This window comes from Macrobrachium rosenbergii, chromosome 17 (genome assembly GCF_040412425.1).
Source record: "Macrobrachium rosenbergii isolate ZJJX-2024 chromosome 17, ASM4041242v1, whole genome shotgun sequence".
Lineage (NCBI taxonomy): Eukaryota > Metazoa > Arthropoda > Malacostraca > Decapoda > Palaemonidae > Macrobrachium > Macrobrachium rosenbergii.
This window is the reverse complement of record NC_089757.1, coordinates 38063265-38085655: the sequence shown is the minus strand read 5'-3', so window position 1 is coordinate 38085655 and position 22391 is coordinate 38063265. Positions and strand designations below refer to the sequence as shown.

The following is a 22391-nucleotide window of genomic DNA, read 5'->3' as shown; positions in this document are numbered from 1 at the left end:
GATAAGTAAAGTATATCATTTTAAGGGAAGTGCCAACTTAGCATTTCACCCAGACAAAAAATTCTCATCCAGTATTTTGCAATACACTATGAGGTGATTGAGTGTGGTTTTAAGTGTCACGTGGTGAATTAGAAAACTATTAAAATAACAAAGTTACAGGTGTTTTTCTGATCCCCTCCCCAACCTGCAGTCATTGGAGCTGCAATGTCGACTTGGCTTTGATGCTTAACATCACTTTTTATGATAATATTGGGAATACAGTAAGTGAAATATAATTCTTCATAGCATAGCTGGCATTCTTTCATCTCAACAGTTGTGAGGCAGTAAAGCCAAGAAAATAACTTGGAAAGTGTTACTGACTTAAATTAACAAAATGGCAAAGATACCAATCTGCACTGTCCTACACCTGTGGCCCTGGTCCCTGCTTGTACAGTATACCCTGGAAGAGGCAGAATTATTGACATCTGGATCATATAATTCTCTAATCCTCGGTTGCGCTGCCAGGCGAAGTTCTGAAGGCTGTTGTGGCCAAGGAGAAGGACATGGACCTTCATCTCCCAGCAGTCCATATTTGTGTGGTAATCTGGTCCTGAAAGGGGGGCATATGGGTCTGTCAGTGTTAATGAATGAAGGACAATTTCAGTCTATTTGATATTAAAATCTTTTTCAACCAGCCCAGTGTTTGGTATGCTTTTTTTTCAGTCACACCCTGTATTGTATGTCGTCTTTCTAAATATTTGAAAGACTTGGCCATTAATACTTTCTCCATCTAACGTTATTTCATTCCTCTGTGCATACTTAGTCATCATAACTTCTGTTTTTCTTTGACTTGAGTCCCATTTCTTTACATATATGATGTATTCTGTTAAAGAAGTGTTGTATATCTTGTGGTATTTTGCTGATTAAAACAGCATGAACTGCATATTCTGAGTCTGTTAACTTTCTGTCATTCTCTGTCACAGGTTCTTTCTTGTTCTAAGGCAGCCCTTATATCATTACCATTCCAATCTGAACTTACTATTTCACCTCCAACCTCCTATTTAATTATAAAATCTATGAAGGCCAACAATAGGGGTGAAATAACATACTCTCTTGCAACACACCCCTATTTACTGTACTGCAAATTCATTTGACAAGACCCCATCATAAAACTTTGCGTCTTTGTTCAAGGATAAAGTCAATTAGCTTTACATATTAAATAAGGAAGGCCACAGTTTCAAATGATGTTCCGTAATACTGGTCTGTGGACAGTTAAATGGTTTCTCAAAACTAATAAAAGACATCAAAAGGGGACTTTTAATTCCACACCTTAATACTGGCATTCTTGCATTTCAAGAAGTAGCTTATTCATCCCTAAACTTTGAATAAATTTCTTTCTCCAGCCTACTGAATATTTTCATTACAATTCTTGGAAGTGAAATGCCTCTATAGTTATCACATTGTTAGAATATCTTTCTTTGCTGCCTCTGCTATGATTTCCAATTCCCAATCATCAGGCTTTGTGTCCTCATTCAATAAATTGAATAATAAATGAATACACAGGAAGTAGCCTGCACAATGAATATGTACTGTATTATGTCAAAAATAATGATTTTTACGATAAAATCAATTTTTCAGGTACTTACCCTCTATCATTTAGCTTTATCTGTGACTACTTGGCGCGGGTTTGACAAGTGTTAAAATTGAAACAATTGTTAATGAATGCTCCCAATATTTACTCCCCCACCCTTTGTAAGGTGGGGGTATGACAGTGAATGTCTCGGTTGCTCATTCTACTCTTAATCTCCTAGGAGGGGAGGGAAGGTGGGTGGGTTTCAATAATACAGGGTAAGTACCTAAAAATTGATTTTATCATAAAAATCATTATTTTTGAGGTGAAACTTACACCCTATCATTTAGCTGACTACAACATTGAGTGCTAGAAGCAGGCTGAGATTCCCTAAAACTGATCAGATATCATTATAGCCTAAATATCCTCATTGCTGCTTACCTGATGAATCTGATTCCATGGCAAGTACTTGTCGGATGACGATCTCCATCAAGCAAGGTCCACTACCTCAGGTGGTGGAATGTGTACCCCAGATATGGCCATTGGTTGATGTGCAACGCAGAATGGCAATTTATCGGCCCCTGTGCCTCGGGCCTGCAGAGCTGACAGGAGTTATAACCACAACTAAACTATGATCTCTCAAGAGTTACCACCTACCTAATCGAGTTGCTGTGGCACCTCACACCTAAAATCAACAAGCCCAAATTGGAAGAAAAGTGGTACTTAATCAGCTCAGGGTAGCTTTCTCCAATGAGGAGCAATGGCTCTGCAACATAAAATAACACAATTTACTCACAAAAAAAAAGGGAGACCTTGTTTACCCTCATCCAAGAACAAACAAAGCAAGGACAACTACAGTGTACAAAATGATCCAAATAAATAAAGTGGAGTAAGCTACCATGTACCAACTCATCACATACAATTCTCCTTTACCCAGGAAGGAGGTAGCTAAAGAGAACCTTTATCTGTTCATGACACAAAGGGAAGACTAAGTGATAATCTCCCCTGCCAAAACCAGAGGTGCTAGTGCACAGCAGTCTTCATACTGGATCTCTACTTCCCTCAAGTAGCTGGAAGCAAATACAGAGCTACACCTCCACTGTGTTGCCAAGACTTAGACGGTCTAGAGAGGTGCTGGTGAAAACTAATAGATGTAGACATTGCTCTGACATCATGTGGTCTCACCTTCAAAAGAGGACAAACCTCTGCAGAAACTGCATGGTGTGCCTACAGAATTAAGGACTTAATGAAGATATCATGAAAAAACAAACCAAACTTCAGAGCATTTGTCTACACAGTCGTCTGTGTTCACTGACAAGAGTAGAATGAGCAAGGGACATTCGCTGTCTTATCCCACCCTACAAAGGGTGGGGGAGTAGCTACTGGGAGCGTTCGTTAGTGACTATTTCAATTTAATGCTTGTCGAACCCACGCCAAGTAGTGGCAGATAAAGCTAAATGATAGAGGGTAGTTTCACCTCAAATAAAATTATTTATTTTCATTTATATGGCCTCTGAATGAGAATTTTGACAATTTAAGCACATGGATGTGTATGATTACAATTATGAATTAGGGCCTTGTGTATGAAAACAATGTAGAATTTTAATGAATGAAATTCAGCTAGGCCTATTCCAAGTAGTAAAAATATTCATTCATTTGCATAAGTTTTCCAAGCCTTGATTAATGAGAGGATAAATAGGGAGGGCTGGAGTCAGAAAGTCCATCTGACTGTAAAACATCTGCCAAAACTAATGATGAAATGAGCCATTCAGTGTGTTAGAAACACCTGGAAAAAGCATCATTAAAATCAGCAGCCCTGATTAGGGATTGAGCAAAGAAGAAGCGAAGTTCCAATGGAATTCCAGCTTTGGCAGTTGCAATGCTTGCAGCAGATGTGCATGCTGATTCCAGACCCATATTTTTAGCCAACAATAATTCCTCAGTCCACAATGACAAAATTGCCAAGTTTTGGTTTAAACAACAACCATTGGTAATTTATTTGGAATGGTCCTTCAGTTCACCAGATTTCCATCAAGTTGAAAATATTTGGGATGCCAGCCTACTGCTACGACAGCAGTGCACCAACTTAATTACCTTGTACAACATTTGAAAGAGGTGTCGTTACTTAATGGACCTATCATTCAAACCTCCTAAAATCACTTAGGTTATGCCCGACATATACCATAACCTAACCTTAAAAACCCTACTTGAGAAAACAGATATTAAAGATGCGATGTGCACCTACCCAATACCAGGCAAAGAACAAACAGGTTTAGACCCAAAAACTAACCTAATCCAGTACACTATACAATAAAGTGCAAATCACAGGGATGTATTCCAACCTAAACTAACCTAGGGTACTGGGTTCTTACTTGCAGCTGGGTGGCCGAACTGGGTGCCACTAACCTGACCAAAGCTAGGCCTAAATACAACATTGTTTACTGTTAAAGTCAACACCACATTCAAAACTATCTGAAAAACTCGGGCCTAATTCGTAAATAATATTAGGCCTACTTACCACTCAAGTAGGAAGGCTGGTCACATCGCAAGGCTGCAATATTCCACCTTATTAGAAATGAGTCTATTTATTCCCCACGGCATAACGCTTTCACAAATAACACTAAAGAGACCTATTCTTTCACTTTCACAAATTCGTTATAGCATAAAAAGAGCGCCACTTTTAACGTGGTTTACGCACACTCGCAAAAGTTACCGTAAGTCAGTCGGCACTGGCAGGTGGCCATGGATCGTGCAGGACTCACTTGTGGGCCACTATTAAATTAACGTAAAAAATACTGGTAGTTCCTCATTGAAATGCTTATTCCAATACGCATCTCCTCCTTTCGAAGTGTTGAAATTATCCTATTACTTTTACCAATGACAAAGGCATGCTATAGACATTGTTGTTCAAGGGATGGAAAAGAAATAATAAAGTGTAAAGTTGACATGACGTCATCATACTAATACTAGGTTCTGTGGCGTAAATAATGTGATTCATTATTCCTCAATGGGTCGAGTTTTTGCCTGTGTTTATCTTTTTTAATTTTTTTTATTCAGTTATCAGACTTAAGGGAATGGTCTGTATTCTATCGAATCGTTTACACCAATCTTGATGTCTTCGTGACGCCTAATTTGACTTACAGGCTTTTCACCTACATACTGTGGACAAGTAGACACTTTCTCCTACATATTTTAAAATTTACGCACACTTTCTCCGACATACTTACACCCCAAGACAACTTGACAAGCTGGTATGACATAGATTAACATTACGAGTATATAGAACATCCGTTTTTAACATGCAGCACTATAATTGGTCGCTGGTTTTAAGAGAATTAAAAATACGTGACAAATTCCCCATAAATTTAGTTTACATTCCTAAAAAGTTTATCTTAGACAATTGAGAAGAATAAGAACAATATACGATAAAGATGATGTCACGCCACAACAAGCAACAGATTAGATCTTAATACTGTAATATAAATTTATTAGCTAGCAGAAAAATTGCGATAGAGAGAGATTCTGCTATATCTTGCTGCAAAGCGACGGAAGCTACTGTACATTCGTAACCTGACCAAAAAAAAGTGTATGGTTAATATTTTTCATTAATTAGGCTATATTGAAACAACTGAATAGAATTATATAAAAATCTGAAATAAAAGTAAAGTGAAATACAATGGTAGAACAGAGTAGAGGAAGGTAAAAGTCAATACCAGTTGACTTGATTCAAAAGCATTGTCATCACCTTCTACTCTATTGTCAGTAACTGCCGGGGGCTGTATCCTATATTACTCACAGATTATTACTACTTCTTTTTTTTATCTTATGAAATTTAGGCTGTCAAACCAAGCACTGGGGCACTTCGTCCATTCAGCTATAAGACAGTGAAAAGAGGGAGTTGGAGTGGCTGGACAGCAAGATAAAAGGACCCAGAAAATTAATGAGATGAAGTACAAGGATCTAAAGGTGGAACTGAGAGAAAACCCCACCGTTGCACTAACAAGTCATGAAGGGATGCCGCAAACACCCTCTAGTAATGCCAACAGCGCACCACGAAAGGTGCAATGACGGCACTACCCCATTACGGGGTATAAAGCTAAACATTGGTGGCATTTGTAAGTTAAATACCATTTGTTCCTCACTACAAGAGTTATATTCGTGTAGGAAACAGCATGTTGCATCTATACCTCAGTTATGAGAGTGCCTTACTATTAGGCTAAAATTTTGTTTTGTGCTAATTTAAGTTTGTCAAAAACATTATAATTAGCTTCTTTTTGGGTTCTTAGAAAACTCAAAAAGGCCCCGTATTTGCTGTTGGTGCATATTGCCAACAATTTTTCTGTAGGCCTTTTTAAAACTGTATCAAACTCTATTTTATATTTTCATCAATTCTGCGACATCCTCACAAAATTGTCATATGCAGAGCAATGCAGGAAATTAGGGAATTCATAAAGAGTGCCTTGAATAGTTAGTTTATGCTAGGGTTATTAAAAATAAATATTTAACTGATTCTGTACTATGGAAGGCATTATACATTTGTCGACTGTCACAAAAATATGCTTTGAGGAGACACTCAACAGTGTTCCACATATCTAGAAACCATTAACCTTCAGACAAACACTCACATTTGCAAAGTCATAAAACTTGAGACCTGTAATTCTGAAGTATATATTTCCTCTTGAACTTGAAATCTTTCAGGAATAGCATTGCTTAGGGAAAACTCCCCTTCTATCTGAATCTGGAGAAACTAACCACCAAAGCTGAAAAACCTGCGTGGTAAAATCATAAAAAGGCAGTAGTCAAAAGGTGATATTTAAATGCATTTATTTTATTCTTTCAGCTTAAAATGTATTATTAACAACAACAAAAAAAAAGTTTAGTATGTACACATTTAGGAATGCTAAGAAAAGATTGAATATATAAGTGACTAAGTTATTATACACAGTCGGAAGGAAACGTCGAGGCAGACAGAGAGAGAAAGTATTAAAAAAAAAAAAATTACAAGACAGATGTAAGACAAGTGAACGACGTAAAAAGCATATGCAAATTCCCAGCTTGTAGCATAAGTCATTACATAAAAAAAAGAAAAGGCAGCTTATGGATGAATTTCAGCAGTTTACCCTAAAAAAATATTGCATATGAGATTTACATGTGTAGTTTAATAACAAAAATAAGGAAGACACTTGTTATTATTATTTTTTACACTACAATGGTCATGTGTGAATTCCTTCCTGGTTTCCATACTGTATAAGATTGACGATTTGATATTAATTGACTGCAGTTAGAATCGTACACAAGAAATTAAAAGTTTTTTACTTCATAGTTTGCAGAAAGAGGAAAGAGTTCCTTTGGATTTGTTGTCTATTTACAGCATATTTTATCATATATAGTTTCATGAATGCATAGTTTCAATGGATGGCAGATATTATAAGGGCAGGCAAGAACACAGTTCCAGAACTCCTGACAGTTTTTTTATATAGGATTTAATTTTATTTCAACTGTTCTCTGGGCTTTTCCATACACAGGTGTAATCAACAAACTGTGAAAAGAGTGATCAAAATTTTCAGTACATACAATCCCCAAAAATATATAATTAGTTATATGAAGTGCTTTTTTTTATTTTCAAAAAAAGGTTTCTTCTGAACTCTCACTCCCTGAGACAGTCATAATCCCTTTAAATCTGTGGAAACTCTGCAATATATAATATATTCGTTTAGTTGTGTATGCAACCAGTGGCGTAGCCAGGATTTTTGATTGGAGGGGGCCAAACAGTCAAGACGATTTTGAATATTGCACAAATTTTTTATGACTATATACATACATTATATATATATATATATATATATATATATATATATATATATATATATATATATATATATATATATATAATATATATATATATATATATATAATCTTCATTTATTCAAATTAAAAACTGATGGATTAGGGTATTGATAAGTATAAAAACAAAAGTAAAAAACTTTACATAAGATACTGATTCTTAAAAAGGAATAAACTCCAGATGTATAAATGAATACTCCAGATAGATAGATGTATAAATGATGACAGTTATTGCAAAAAAAAAAATATTTGAATCTAAACGAATTTTTATCTATAAATAGGATTTTTATTGTAATTAATACAACTATTTAATGTCAACTGGGGGGACAATGGCGCCCCCTGGCTACGCCACTGTATGCAACGAGAATAAATAGTAACATTGATCACAAGAGAGAAACGGTCTCTGTATTTCCTGAATATTTCGTACTGTTGGATCACTCATCAGAGGAAAAACTTTATTGTAGTATTGTTTATTATAAACTTTTCATTTTCCACTGAGTTTCAAAGGAAAGTCATCATGATTACATAGATTCAAGCCTTTGAATGGTTGAAGTGTTACAAATATTACATAAAATTATTCTCATCAGCTTAAATCTAAAAGAATGAACAAACTGTTGGTATAAAAAATGATTAAAATTGCTTGACTCCATCGTCAGATGGAGGTACTGTACACTGACAGCTAATATACCCAAATTAATCTTTGGGGAGCCTATTTTAAATTCTGCAATGTAGTAGATAACAAATATAATACTATAATTAAATAATTTTCTCAAAATGTCAGTGGTAACTGTTTTTTTTCCCCAAAAATGCAAAAGGCTTCACTGTTCCTTTGTATTACAGTCAATGCCAGTACTTTATACAGTAATCCATTTGTCAGCTTTAAACCCACACAAATTCCTTATGTTAGATAGTAATAATCATAATCATAAAATTCTTCTAGCTACCAGGCTCCTTCAGAATGACCTAACCAAGAGTTTTCCATCAGAATCCAACAAGAGGGAATTTTACTGACTGCAAATGAGTAGACTGTCAGTATTACACTAGCTTCTTCAAAAAAATATATATGTCAATACTGTACAAACATCGTAATGTAAAAACTTTATAAATGTGTATACCTTTGGAAAATACTTTGACCTCGAGTCAATCTTCGTTTCATTCAGGTAAAATATTACAGTTCCAAAATCCTGTGTAGACAAAAATTCGCCAAAAGTAACATTAGTAAACCAAACTACTGTATAGTTATTTGTATTATTGGTAAAACATTGGGAAAAAATCTTAATAAATGCTTCAGTATTACAAGAACAAAAATATAGTAAAAGCAATTATGTGCAGTTATAGAAAGGAGCTTCGTTTTAACTATTCGTTTCCAAAGCTTATTTACTTAGTTCTGTCTTAAGACGTATAATTTTGCGTAGTCTGTCCAAAGAATGCTGTATTTCAGTATCCCAAGTTGTTTACAAGCTCGTTGCTTTTGCATAATGTTTCCTGTCTCTGTTCCCTTCTCTTATCGGTCCACACTAATCGTTAATTTCTTGAGAGAGGAAAGTGTCTAACTTTATAGACATATTTTCATATATCAATTTTTTCACGTAAACCTTCTCAGGCACGACTTAAGTGAAATGATCTGCAAAAAAACTGACTAGCTCAAGAATGTGTATTACTATTAATGCGCTTTTTGTATTTACAAGGTAAAACTATTGAAACTAATAATAATAATTCTACTGAGATTAGAGATAAGACTAAATAAATTATTTTTATTTATGATACAATTCCGTAATTACGAAGAGGCCTGTTTTCGCGACGCGTTCCACACACGAGACTATACAATACAACTTATCATTATACCCTGCAAAACAAAGACTTCCGAATGACTTTGAAAGGTAGACCACCTGCAGATGATTGGGTCTCGATTTTCGCTTTATAAGTCAGAACTGTGCGCTGTCTTTAACTAGTCCCTTCATTTCCCGTATTGATGAATTTTCAAAAACTGTGAGTGTATCACTAGTTTACCCAAAACGTTTCCTAACCTGCATTCTTGTTGATTTGACCTGAATTTATTCGTAACGTTACAAAGTTTCGTGTAAAGCACTTAGAAAATAATAATGACTTACGGGAATACACACAAGACAGAAAGCAGGAATAAAATGAAAATTCTACAGAGTTCAAGATACGAGTGAAAATGCTTTCCAGACTCTAGAACGGTAGATCAGAATTTAGCACTAAATGAACATCGTGAATACTGTCAAAATAAAAAAAAGAAAGTCCATCATACGGGAACGTATTACAATGCTTGTAACAATGGCAGTTTCTAAATGACAAAATTTAGTGGGATAAAACATATATCTTGGAAAATCAGAACGTAACTTCTGTTGCTTCACTTGTGTTTTGTGATTTATGAAATCAAGGTATTATGGCACTTGTGTTAATATTTTGATTGTAACAGTTCCCAAAACCCACCATCCCCCTCCCCCACCCCAAAAAAAAAAACTTTGCCTGGACTTCTTTTGGGAAAAAATATAGATATTTCATAAAAAGCCCACTCTCTCTACCTATACTATATTACAGTAATCTAAGACATAACACAATATTACTGCAAGTATAAATACTGTACACTCTCAATGCACTTTGCATCAAAAAATCTTATAAGCTCTTAATCTAGATTATACAGAAATTTATAATCTACTCATGAATTATTAAATGTCATACAAATTGTATTATGTACGTGACTAAATCTTACTTTATATTCATATGGGCAGAACTGCATGTGTAATTTTATACATTAGCAATGTCACTTCTGGGTTCCCTCATATACAGTACAACATACCATTTTAATATTAAAATAAGTACAGTCACTGTAAACGTGGTCACTCTTCTTTCGAGATTGAGAGAAGCAGACTAGATCAATTCCATAAGGATTTATTCCAACGGGTGAAATAAAAAGTGAGTATAATGCACACTATACTATTCACTGCATAATGAAACCAAGAGATTTGGTAAAACTGACCTTCACATTACAATACAGCTGTCAGAATTATAGTAGTCATGTACTATATTGGGCTTTCACTCGTCACAATAAGCATGCCTTCCTGTTGACAGAGTAAAGTCATTAATAGTGAAAATAAATTACAGCACTGCATTAATATCTGTATCTGTGAATACTGTGCATCGGCTGTTTCCAAACCAAAATGATACATAACACAATATGCCGTCATTATACAAAACTTGGAGGCACTGTACCACAAAACCGTAAAGAATAGCAGTCATATCAGTAACTATACACAGTCTTTACAGTAAACCTCCTTGTGCACACAGGCTCCATCGGCCTTACATAGGAAGTACTCAAACCATTTCCTTGAATAACAAAACACTAACCTTATATGCACCGTCCCTTTAAAATATGGAAGAGATGTAATTTTGGTATAACGATACAGCAGCAATGATTAAGATACTGCAACTAAGGACTTGCCAAGTTTAGGGGGTTCATACTGCAATTACGGAAGGACTGTAAGGTTGGGTCAAGTGAAGTTTTTCATGATGTTAAAACTGACATTAATCACAGAATTGACCCCCAGCTTTCCAGACAGTTTGAGAGTCAGATAACATTCCATAAGCATTTATAACTACCTTGTTAATGCCCCTACATGTTTATGGAGTGAATATATTCCCACTTCAATACTCTGTCATCTGGGAGAGGCGTGTAACAGTGAACAGCACAAAATCAGACGAGACATTGCACTCACATTTGTCACCCAAAAAAGCAGGATTCACCAAATTGAAATGGGACAAAATAATGTTGAGAGTTGTGATACGGCCAACAATTTCGTTCCTGAGATTTTTTAACAGTACAGTTCAGTTCCCATATCCAAGTGAACAAAATTAGCCTCCATAGCTTGGAATCTTCGGACCAACGTCAGGTCGTAAATGAGATGACTGAAGCCTAAGAGTAAACTCAGCAGGGCTTATTATTATATCTGTGAGTTGTAAAATAAAATAGAAAAAAAACTAAGCCTTACTGAGTATGTATACACAGGCTATCATCATGTCACAAATATGCGTATGCAAGGAGTAGTAAAGCAATCACTAGTCTCACAATTAATTCTCTGTATGATATTCTATTTACACATTTACAAAAATATGATTGTTCTTCCTACTTCTCCAAAGTCTGTTTCATAATCTGGTCACCAAAATATCTAATGCAGTGTTAAGACTCGTGTTCATTACACGCTCGAAAGCTTGACGTCCATTTTTGAGGGACTATGAATCAGACCTTGATGCCATCGAGAAAGCTTGGCTCACAACACTTCATCCTAACTTTAAGAAATAAAATTACATTTTCCTATTACACCTTATGAATAGAAGCAGTAGCCTCCACAGTTTAAACAAAATGCACCAGGGGGATATTAGATATTTATTCGTAATGCGCCACAGTCAGCACTTCCTTATAAAGCTGCTTCGATTACATGACACTATCATTGTTAAGATTGAGCTTCAAGTTGGGTCTGACTTAATACGTCACAGCATTCAACAGCCCTCCAACTTAATCTTGAGTTTTAAAGGAAATGACTGAAGGGAAGAATGAACGTAGGGGAATACATATGTGAGGAGATTCACGGCCGTGTGACTAATCTCAGAATGAAAATCGAAAGCGAGAAAAAAAATGACTTTTGTCGAGTAGAAATAAATATTTTGAGAAATGTCTATTTTTTTTTTGAAGGGACGAAATGACTACTAACATATATTCTCTGAGGCCCCTCGAGGGCTATTCTTATTACAAAGTCTTTAAAGTCTTTATCATATCATGTCTAATACCCTTCAGTGGTTTGCTGATTTCTCCTCACAATGACAGCAAAACTCAGATTTGAAGAAAAAAAAAAACACCCGTCATCTTTGGTACCATAGACAGCATGCTGATGAGGGAAAGAAGTCCTTTCCTGTGAATGAGCTTCTGATAGTTATGTGCCTTTCACTTATTCAAGTGCGTTCTAATACTTACATATCACTTTTTTTTTATCACAATTGGAATAATATGCGACCACTCTCTGTAATACAGTACATATCGGTCAGTACCCAGTACACATTTTTTGTTTTTTGTTTGAGCAAGTTCAAAACGCCTACTCTTTACCGTGTCGTTTAAGTTGACATATTTTTCTCTTTTTTAAATTAGCCAAATTTAAAGAAGTGTACAGTACGGAACAATTCAAAGACCTCTTTCTCCCTCAACAACAGCTCTTAACAACTCAGGTCCCGGGTCCCATGCACTCCACCAGCCAGCCCTCTGCTTCAGGGCGTCACGACAGTTCTGCACCATTTGATATCTAATTTACTGTACAAAGGAGCCATTGCTAACCATGTCACTTCTGTACATTTCTTCGCCTCTCTCGAAAACTGCACTGCTGCTGCTCAGCCTCATGTTTAAAGGCATCAACATGTCTTCAGTTTGTTTTGTTTGATTTCCCATGCCATCTACTGTCAGGGCAAAATGATATAAAAAATGATATAAATAAATAACAATTGTCCCCTACTGCGGGAAACAAGAACAGATTGCCAGCATAGGGTGGTTTGAGTATCCCTGTTGTGACGGACATGTGATAAGCCTAACAGGGAGGGGAGTGTGTGAATACTTTTTGCTTAGCAGAATGAAAAATGAAAAAAGTACCCAAAAAATATTGGTTCCTCTTTTGACCCTCCATATTGACTTTTAACCACTACACAATCACTGTGCAGGTTGTCGAACTCTGTGCTGGGTTTAGCCAGAATTTCGTCTTTGATATCTGATCCTCGGGTTTGCTTTCTTTTTGTTTTTGGCACCTCTTGAAGGCTCTCTTCTGGGGGCGGGGAAGAACTGGGACGCGTCGATGGAATCCTGGCAGCGGGGACAACATTCGACATCCACTTGCACCATCTTCTGACAGGTCAAAGTTGGGCACTGCTTCGGATTACAGGTGACATTACCATCCTGTAAAGAACAAATGTATTAGTTGACCTGACCAACTGATGTCCAAAGTGAGTTTCAAGTTTCTCTACTCCACGCGAATTCCCATTACTTTGCTATTCAGTGACGATGAGACATTTCACCTCAAATCACGATTCCATGCTCAGAGGCCATCCTTAACATCTGATAAAGCTCAATATAAAGGTTTAGACACAGTATTTTATTCAAAGTGAAAATACAACTACCGTGATTCTTTAAAGATCTAGTCCTCTTCATTTCTGCCAGAAACTCATTCTGACTGCCTCGAAATATGTATTCATTCACGGCTATGTTTGAAAAGGATGCACGATCTGGGGTACTAGTCTTAATGTGCGAGGAGAAATACTTGAGTCTTATTGTGGACTTCTAGACTCAGCAATACACATGCCAACATGCGACCACAATATCCCATAACCTTTCGCAAAACATGACTAGTTCCACAGTTATAAGAAAAGCATTCTTGGGACCTGAAAAGGCAAAGTGTGCTAGTGCATCTCAGCCTCTGGGGTAAATAACACTACAAGACTGTAACGTAAGGGTCTGCTGCATCTAGTTGTGGCTAGGTGTAAATATTCCTACAAGGCCTAAGTGTATTTGATCATGTTTTCCTCTAGGTATACCCTGTTGGGGACAACTTTCAATGGTCCAGTGGCTCAGCACACGAGGACAAAATTCAATCACTTGAATAATAATATATTTTTGTTTTACAAGGGTTTTGCAGTTTTATTTCATTCATTAGGCTTTCATACATTAACATCAACAAAAATAGCAAGATGATTAAGAGAATGTGCACTGTTATTGCCTGCCATTAACACCTAACTGCTTTGTAAATAGAAACAAAATGATCTTACAATCCTTACCTTGCATTTACAGGTAATGCAATTGTAGATACCAAAGGAAGCAACTCGTGGATGCCACTCCTCGCCATTCTTAGCCAAATACTGAAAGGTAGAAGACTACCAGCGGTAAGGCAAAATTTCTTCGCACAAACTATATCATTCTATTTAAAAAACAGTTTCCACCCAAAAAAGATTGTAACAAGGCTTACAGCTGTCATATCTTACAAGTCATGTGTTCATAAAAAGGGGGAAGAATGTCAAACAAAACGTTCCATCTACAAGTGTCGCAGATCAGCAATACTCACTTTATGTCTATAGATGCAGCCTCCCGTATCCAGAATATTTGCTCTATATTCGTCTTCACTGAGAGGAGGGTTATTTATTACATCGGTGTCCCCAGTGACTACAGTAGGCTCAGGAGGTGGAGGTTTGCACGTGGGGCAGCACTCCCCTGGTTTCTTTTCGAACATGCTTTCGTCGCAGACCAGTGCGGGACAGGAAAGCCTTGCACATGTGACAGATGGTTCTCCACGTGAACTTGTCTGGTAAGAGTACATGGTAGGTTCGTGAATCAGAACTGAGCATTCAGAATCATGGGACAGTAGTATAAAATGTATCTATTTTGCTGTGAGTTCCCATCCATTGACGGTATATTCAGTTATAATGGATTAGACATGTATTTCAGATACTGTACGCATCTCGTCATCATTCAGTGAAACAGAAACAATGAATAACAATTTGCTAAAGATTTATGGCACGAAATTGTGTTCTTTTAAACTATCTGTTACTTGTTATTGTTCTTTCAAATGGACACCAAATTCTTTGGAAGGTTGCTGTTCTACTGAATGGGGGTTTATCTTCTAAATAATTATAATAATATTTAAGAGTACTCACCTGACACGTACACGTAACACACTTATCAAAGCCCTTTGGGGGTAAGAAGGGATACCACACTGCTCCAACACTGTATCTGACGTCGTTAAAGTCACACATCTTTTCAGGCCTACCTATGTCGTGATCATCTGTAAATAAATTGAAATGAATGTGTGATTTATTTAAAAAAAGTAACCAACTTTTTTTTTTTAAATAGGCTGCCTCCACACCTATCATGAAATACAGCAGAAGTACAGTACAGTTAGTTCCTCAACTTCGCAGATACTTTGAGGGTCTGGCCTTGCTGGTAAGTAACAAAGATCTTATAATATCCCCCTGCTCTTGAGTATTTTCTAGATACCTCACAGCTAACAGCAATTCCACTTAGTTCCTAACCTAAACTAACCCGAACTTTACACTCAACATTCAGTTCAGGAGGTATGTCCGCAAAAGTGTCATCTAAAACGGTAACATAGGGAAAAATTATCATGATACGGTACTGATAAGTCCAGAAGTCCGCTGATATGTACAAAAGTCCACTAAGTTTAGGCCCATTAAGTTGAAGTACTGTATATCAAAGATTTTGGGTATTTGTCTCTTACTGTCGATAAGTACAGAAGTCCGCTGATATGTGCAGAAGTCCATTACGTTTAGGCCCATTAAGTTGAAGTACTGTATATAAAAGATTTTTGGGTATTTGTCTCCTACTGTCGATAAGTCTAGAAGTCCGCTGATAAGAATAGAAGTCTACTAAATTTAAGCTCATTAAGTTGAAGTACTGTATATCAAAGATTTTGGGTATTTGTCTCCAACTGTCGATAAATACATTAGTCCGCTGATAGGTACAGAAGTCCACTAAGGTTAGGCCCATTAGGCTGAAGTACTGATATCAAAGATTTTGGGTATTTGTCTCCAACTGTCGATAAATACATTAGTCCGCTGATAGGTACAGAAGTCCACTAAGTTTACGCCCATTTAGTTGAAGTACTGATAAAAAAGATTTTGGGTATTTGTCTCCTATTGTCGATACAGAGAAGAAGAAATTCCAACACGTACTGGGACACACTGGACAACACTGTCCTGGAGGAGTGACAGGTTCCTCACACTCGAGTCTTGGGCACATCACGTCCTGGCATTTGATCTTCCCTTTCGTACACATGCACATCGAACAGGTATTTGCAGGAGACTGCCAACTTGAGCCGTCCTCAAATACGCGGTTATCTGTAAAATTAAAGGATTATTATTTTCATGAACAATTTTACGCACCGAAGGGTCTCGTACTTTGATCCAGGTAAATTTAATACCTGAATCCAAGGCAAATTATTGTACTCTATCATTTTCTCTGTCTGTACATGAATGTGATGTGGCCATAAAACCTTTTGCAAATTATTGACCTCAAAGAAAACAATGTCCTATTAATATTGCATTCACCAAATTATTACTAATTTTATTCATGAAAAATGTATTTCCATGTATAGGCCATGGTAAAAAGAAATTTAAAGACCAAACAGAACTGTATCTAAAAAAACTAGGACAAAATAAAAGGACTGATAGGCTGACAGATATGAAGTAACTTTTAAAGAGGTGAAAATGTTCATTGAAAACCTTGAGTGATGCTGAAATATCCTCACCTGCATCTTTACATTTGTGGCTCCTCTCTGCAACATTACTTCCGTCCTGCTGGTTGATGCAAACTCTGTGACTGTCAGAAATGCAAATGCGATCGGGGGTGACATCCGGGTTAATTATGACTGGCGGGGGCAGAGCGACGTCTGAATCCAGAAGGCATTTTAGAGGGACGTTCACCCCTTTGACGAGGCCCGTCAGTGGTGGCAGAGAACTCTCGTCCTCCTCAGACTGAATCAGCACCAGATCGAGGTACGTGACTCCTGAACCCAACCGTGACAGCGATAGCCTACCCAATTCCGTAGAGTGAGCGAAGAGTTCTCTCCCTTTGACCTCGTTTTCCAGGGCCATGACGGTCATGTCGAGTCTGGGATCGAATTCGGTGTCCTCTTCGCGAAGAGTGAGGTTCCAAAACGGCTCGGGAGCTCCAGCGGGTGGTGGCCCACCTACCATCACGTCGTAGTGAGTGACGCAAGCGGAATCCACAGCAATCCAAACTGTCGCAGCCATCGGGATCTGAGGCGACGAGAGCAACACAGGCTGCGGAGACCTCAGGGCTTCCGTCACGGCAACCTGATTCAGCATTCCTTTCAGAACCTGCCCGCCGGTGTCGTCGGAAGAAACGACGACTTCGATTTTCCCTCTCAGGAGCGCATCTAGGTCACGATACGTTGGCCTAGAGTAGGTCCCATTGGCCCAATTTCCTGAAAAACTCGGGGTTATGTCCTTGACGATCCTGTGTCCTTTTCTATGCTGCGTTTCCAGTTTCAGACTGGTCACTGAAATGCCTTTGACGAAGATTTGATACTCAAAATCTCCTTCGTTGGAAAGCGTGAGAAGGGCCCATCCTGCGCCGTAGGGCGGGGAGTAGGTTTCGTACGCCGGAACAGTGTCTTCTAGACTCTGGGGTTCTGGAAGGCTTAGGACGGTCGAAAAGACGTTGCACGTGACGCGGGAAGTCACCAAGCCTTCTATTGCCAAGTCTGGCGCCGCCTGACTCCAGACTTTCATGTAGACGTGCCCACGGGTCAAAAGCCGAAGGCTGCTCTCGCCCAAGGTTGTCATATACTCCACCCGATTCAGATCCTGCAGAGGAATAAGTGAATTCAATCGAGAGTCTTACCAAGGGTTTTTTTTGTAGCAGATTACAGCATTCAAATGGTAATTTTTCTTTATTACTGGTCCTACAGAACACAGAAAGTGATCACTTCCATGGGTAATGTAAATGATGTAAAAATACGTTCAAAATCTTAATAGTTTCTTTTTACTTATATTCATACTGAGTGAGGGAAAGTGTTTTTTTTACTTATATTCATGCTCAGGAAAAATCTTATTTGTTTTTACTTATATTCATGCTGATGGAAAGGTCAAATTGCAGACAATTCCGAAAAAACGGCTGATGCCAATTCCCAGGCAACCCAAGAGAGATTTACAGAGAAGAAAATGCATAAACATGGGCGGGGTTTGTTTTAGAATTTTAAGTTAACCATCAGTCATGATACCTAATTATTTTGGGAGCCACGCAACTCTCCTCCAATATCCTACCCTAAAATGCAAAACTGCAGTATCTGCAAAATTTCCGAAATTGAGATACGCCACCTATTGCGCTGGTGAAACACTAATACAGAAGTTACTGCAGTTTCAGAATGATTCTTCAATGCTTTATTTAGGGAGTTTCCATTTGCAGTATCTGCAATATCAGTAGTAAGGCCAGGGAAAACTGCAATATCTACCATCTTTCTCAGTATTGTATTTTTGCAGATACTGCAGTCTTCCATTGTGTTGTTCTCGCTCTACTGCGTTCTACTTTATTATTTGAACGTGGTGCATTTACAGTTTTTATTGGTCATACTAGACGATATTTTGTTTACGCGTAAATCGTACATTCAAGATTTAATACAAGCAAGAGTTCATGGGCAGCGGCAACTCGCACATTTTGGTCTCAAAGTTGCTAACTGTGGTCTGAATACCTGTTTTTATCATATGTATATAATAAAAACAGGTAATCAGATTATTATATATATATATATATATATATATATATATATATATATATATATATATATATATATATATATATATATATATATATATATATATAATATACACACACACACACTCTTCTATAATACAGGCACACATAAATAATGCCCAATACATGTTTATGAAAAAGAGAATATTCCCTTACTAGTGATTCTCTGACAAATGTCCCCAACCAAAAAAATACAAAAACTTACAGAAGCGATTTTACTGAGCACGACAGTGTCGATGACGGGCGGAAGCGCTCTCGAGGGCGTCAGCTGGACGGCGACGGAGGCGTTGTGGGTCTCGCTGGCTCCGAAGACGCCGTTGAAGACGAGGCTCACGTGGAGCGAGTCCGTCTTCCGGTCGACGGAGATGATGGCGGTTCCTCCGCCGCTGAGGGTTTGGTTTGCCGTCGGGGACGGAATAAGCAGGGACGAAAAGACCTCGGTGTCGACGCCCGTGTACCGGGACACCAGCCCGCTGATGACGTCTTCGCCCGAGTCCTCGGCGGGGTAGAGGGCTACCCACATCTTTTCTTCTCGGAGGAGCGTCCTGGGTGCGAGGAATCGTTGAGAGAATGATATGCAATAAACAAACGAAAGATCAAGTTTAAAATGACTATGTACTTATTATTATTATTATTATTATTATTATTATTATTATTATTATTATTCAGAAGACAGAACAACAGATTAAATCTAATACGGCTAAGTAGTAGTTGTTGTTGTTGATGAACCCTATTTATATGAAACACGCCCACCACAGGGGCCGCTGACTTGAAATTAAAGCTTCCAAAGAATATTAAGGAGTTCATTAGAGAGAATTAACAGAAGGCAATGGGAAATACAGAAAGAAGAGCTCAGTCGTTAGGAAAGTTAGAAAATGATCAAATCAGGACGCTCAAAACACTGGAGAAACAAATCCACAGTTATGTAAGGGTACAAATATATATATAAAAATAAATCCCTGCAGAGAGATTTCGGGAATCGATTCGACTCCCCTTTTCAATCAAAGAGGAATCGAACGGATTCCCGAAAGCTCTCTGTGGATCTGTTTCTTCATTTCAAGACTCATGTTACTACGAGCATTCTCAAAATCAAAACAGTACCGTTTCTCGCCTTACTTGTATTCCTTCGGCACTCTCGTCCACGTGCCGCACAGCCTGTTGTTCGTGGCTTCGTAGGGCGTCGGCTGGGCCTCCAGAATTTCCAGGATGTTGCCCGTGTCATTCATGAACTGGATGGATTCCGGGGGCGGGGCGCCCTCTTCCATGAGGAAGGAGAAATGCAGGGTGCCTCTTCTCAACGAAAGACGCCCAGTGGCTACTCGGGAAGTAGTCATTGGGGTCTGGGAGGTCCGCCCGTTCAGCAACACGGCGAAATCTGTTGAAACGAGATCACGGACGTTAGATTCGACCGGAGGAAGGACACGTCAAACGCTTCAGGAATTTAAACAGTCAGCAGGAATTGCGGTCACAATTTAAAGATGTCAGTTTAGAGACTGTGGGAATAAGGGGTACTTAAGAATGGATGCTTTTTATCTGTTAAAAAAATGGTTATATGTAGATCGTCGAACCTTTCCGGCAAATATTAATATTGAATGACATATAAAACTTATGACTACATTTTGGATAATACAATTTTTGTTTCTCAAACTGAAATGCTACTCCAATCCATAAGTACCCTTATTTTCTTTTTAATAAAAGATGACAGATGAGCAAATAAATGGAACATAAGAAAAACAACAAGATTTAAAAAAAAAATTATGGAAGAAAAGAGGGCAAAAATTGTCAAGAGTATTGTTCCACCAAAAAATTTTCGAGCATAAAAATAACGAAAAAATATAAAACTGCATCATGCTGACGAAAAGTACACTTGTCAGGACATCACAAGAACCTCTACAAAAGAGAGAGAGAGAGAGAGAGAGAGAGAGAGAGAGAGAGAGACTAAGCACCAATGAACTCGCCTTCAGAGTACAAGTATCTGGACTCAACTGAATCTCATTACAGATAAAGACGAGAAAAGTACGATGGTAACAGAAGTCTTGAAAGCAAAGGACCGTTTGTGCAGCATATAAAGAAACCAGCAACAGTGAAAGTTTTGGCTCCAGCGAAAGTATTTGCGTCATTACTCCAACAGAAGAAGAAGAAGAAGAAGAAGAAGAAGAAGAAGAAGAAGAAGAAGAAGAACGGTGATTATGAGTGTCCTAAGTCCGATAGGGTACATCAATTTGGGTGCACGCAAAAATTAACAGGATAAAGAAGGCCATGAAGGGAGGAATTTGCAAGAAGAATGGTAGATGTGAAATACATTCTCCATATTTATTTATAAGTGTATGTACAACATACGTGCTTATACAAACGGGAAACACACACAGAAATAATTAGCAATACCTGTTGTCCTAGTGTTTAAGATCAAAATAGAAAATATTGATACGATAAGGAAGGGAAGCAGGAGCAAAAATAAAACACAATTGGAAGAGTCTGTAAACTGTGCCATTTTGACGAAAAATACTCTTATCTGGATATCACAAGAAATTACAGAAGAGAGAGAGACAGAGAGAGAGAGAGAGAGAGAGAGAGAGAGAGAGAGTGTAACTGTTTTCAAAGCAACTTCACAAAGAATGTTTGAGAAAAATCACACCTCCTTTTTCCACTGCTATTGAAGCACAAGGCCCTTCAGACTTCCTCACCATGTAAACACCTTTAGAGAGAGAGAGAGAGAGAGGAGAGAGAGAGAGAGAGAGAGAGAGACTAAAGCGCAAGCTTGAACTCCCCTAACGAATCCTGCTTCGGAACAAGGGGGACATCTGTCAAAAGAGAATTGACAGAACTGGAAGTCTTCTTGAGACAAGACAAGAGACACTGTGTCGAAGGAGATGGGAGCTGCGTGTGTGTGTGGAACAGTGGCAGGAAGTTGGGATGGTTGGGGGAGGGGAGAGGGAGAGAGGGAGGGAGAGAGGGGGGAAGGGAGGAGGAGGGAGAGAGGGTAGGGTCAGGTGAAAGGAGGGCATTGCAGGCCACACTGGCGCCAACTTGGCCGGGAAGGAGGCGCGGCCTTCCAAGGTGACAGAAGGTGATCAAAACGACCACTCGACGCTCGTGACACTGCTATTACCACTGCTCCTACTACTATTAATACTACTACTGCTATTTGTACTTCTACTACTACAATCGTAGTCACAAAATAACAACCCATTTCAGAGAAATTTGATCCAAAGTGTTCTCATGATTTCCGAGACAATATTAGTCCTAATTTGATGAAGTCATGTCAACTCTACTCATATTTTTATAAGTAAAACCTTTCTTTTACGTCACTACTAATTATTACCACTACTACTACTGTTATCACTATTTCTACTACTATTTCTACTTCTACTACTACAATCGTAGTCACAAAATAACTACTAACTTCAAAAGATGTTTGATCCAAAGTGTCCTAATGATTTCTGAGACATTATCCGTCCTTTCAATTCCATGAAGTCATGTCAGCATCACTCATACTTTATAAGTAAAACCTTTCTTTTAAGTCACTAATAATTATTACCACTACTACTATCATTACTACCATTTCTACTTCTACTACCGCGATCGTAGTCTCAAACTATCTGTCCGTCTAATTCTATGAAGTTACGAGAAATTCACTCAAAACTTATGAATGAAATC

General features: G+C 38.0%; 1 protein-coding gene across 8 annotated transcripts in view; it reads right to left on the bottom strand.

Moving 5' to 3' along the window:
• Positions 1-12536: 12536 nt before the first annotated feature.
• LOC136847879 (dorsal-ventral patterning protein Sog-like) overlaps positions 12537-22391 on the bottom strand; it is a 309799-nt gene continuing 299944 nt past the window's right edge. For 5 of the 8 annotated variants that reach the window (XM_067119882.1, XM_067119884.1, XM_067119881.1 and 2 more), the window contains 8 exons: positions 19851-20109; positions 18940-19279; positions 16708-17788; positions 16133-16297; positions 15098-15225; positions 14509-14745; positions 14225-14305; positions 12537-13349 (listed from right to left, as the gene is read on the bottom strand). In XM_067119882.1, the coding sequence (XP_066975983.1) occupies positions 13140-13349; positions 14225-14305; positions 14509-14745; positions 15098-15225; positions 16133-16297; positions 16708-17788; positions 18940-19279; positions 19851-20109 (2501 nt within the window). In that variant the 3' untranslated portion in view covers positions 12537-13139. Of the gene's footprint in view, positions 13350-14224; positions 14321-14508; positions 14746-15097; positions 15226-16132; positions 16298-16707; positions 17789-18939; positions 19280-19850; positions 20110-22391 lie in introns of all 8 variants that reach the window. The other 3 variants (XM_067119880.1, XM_067119878.1, XM_067119885.1) reach the window with 1 other exon arrangement.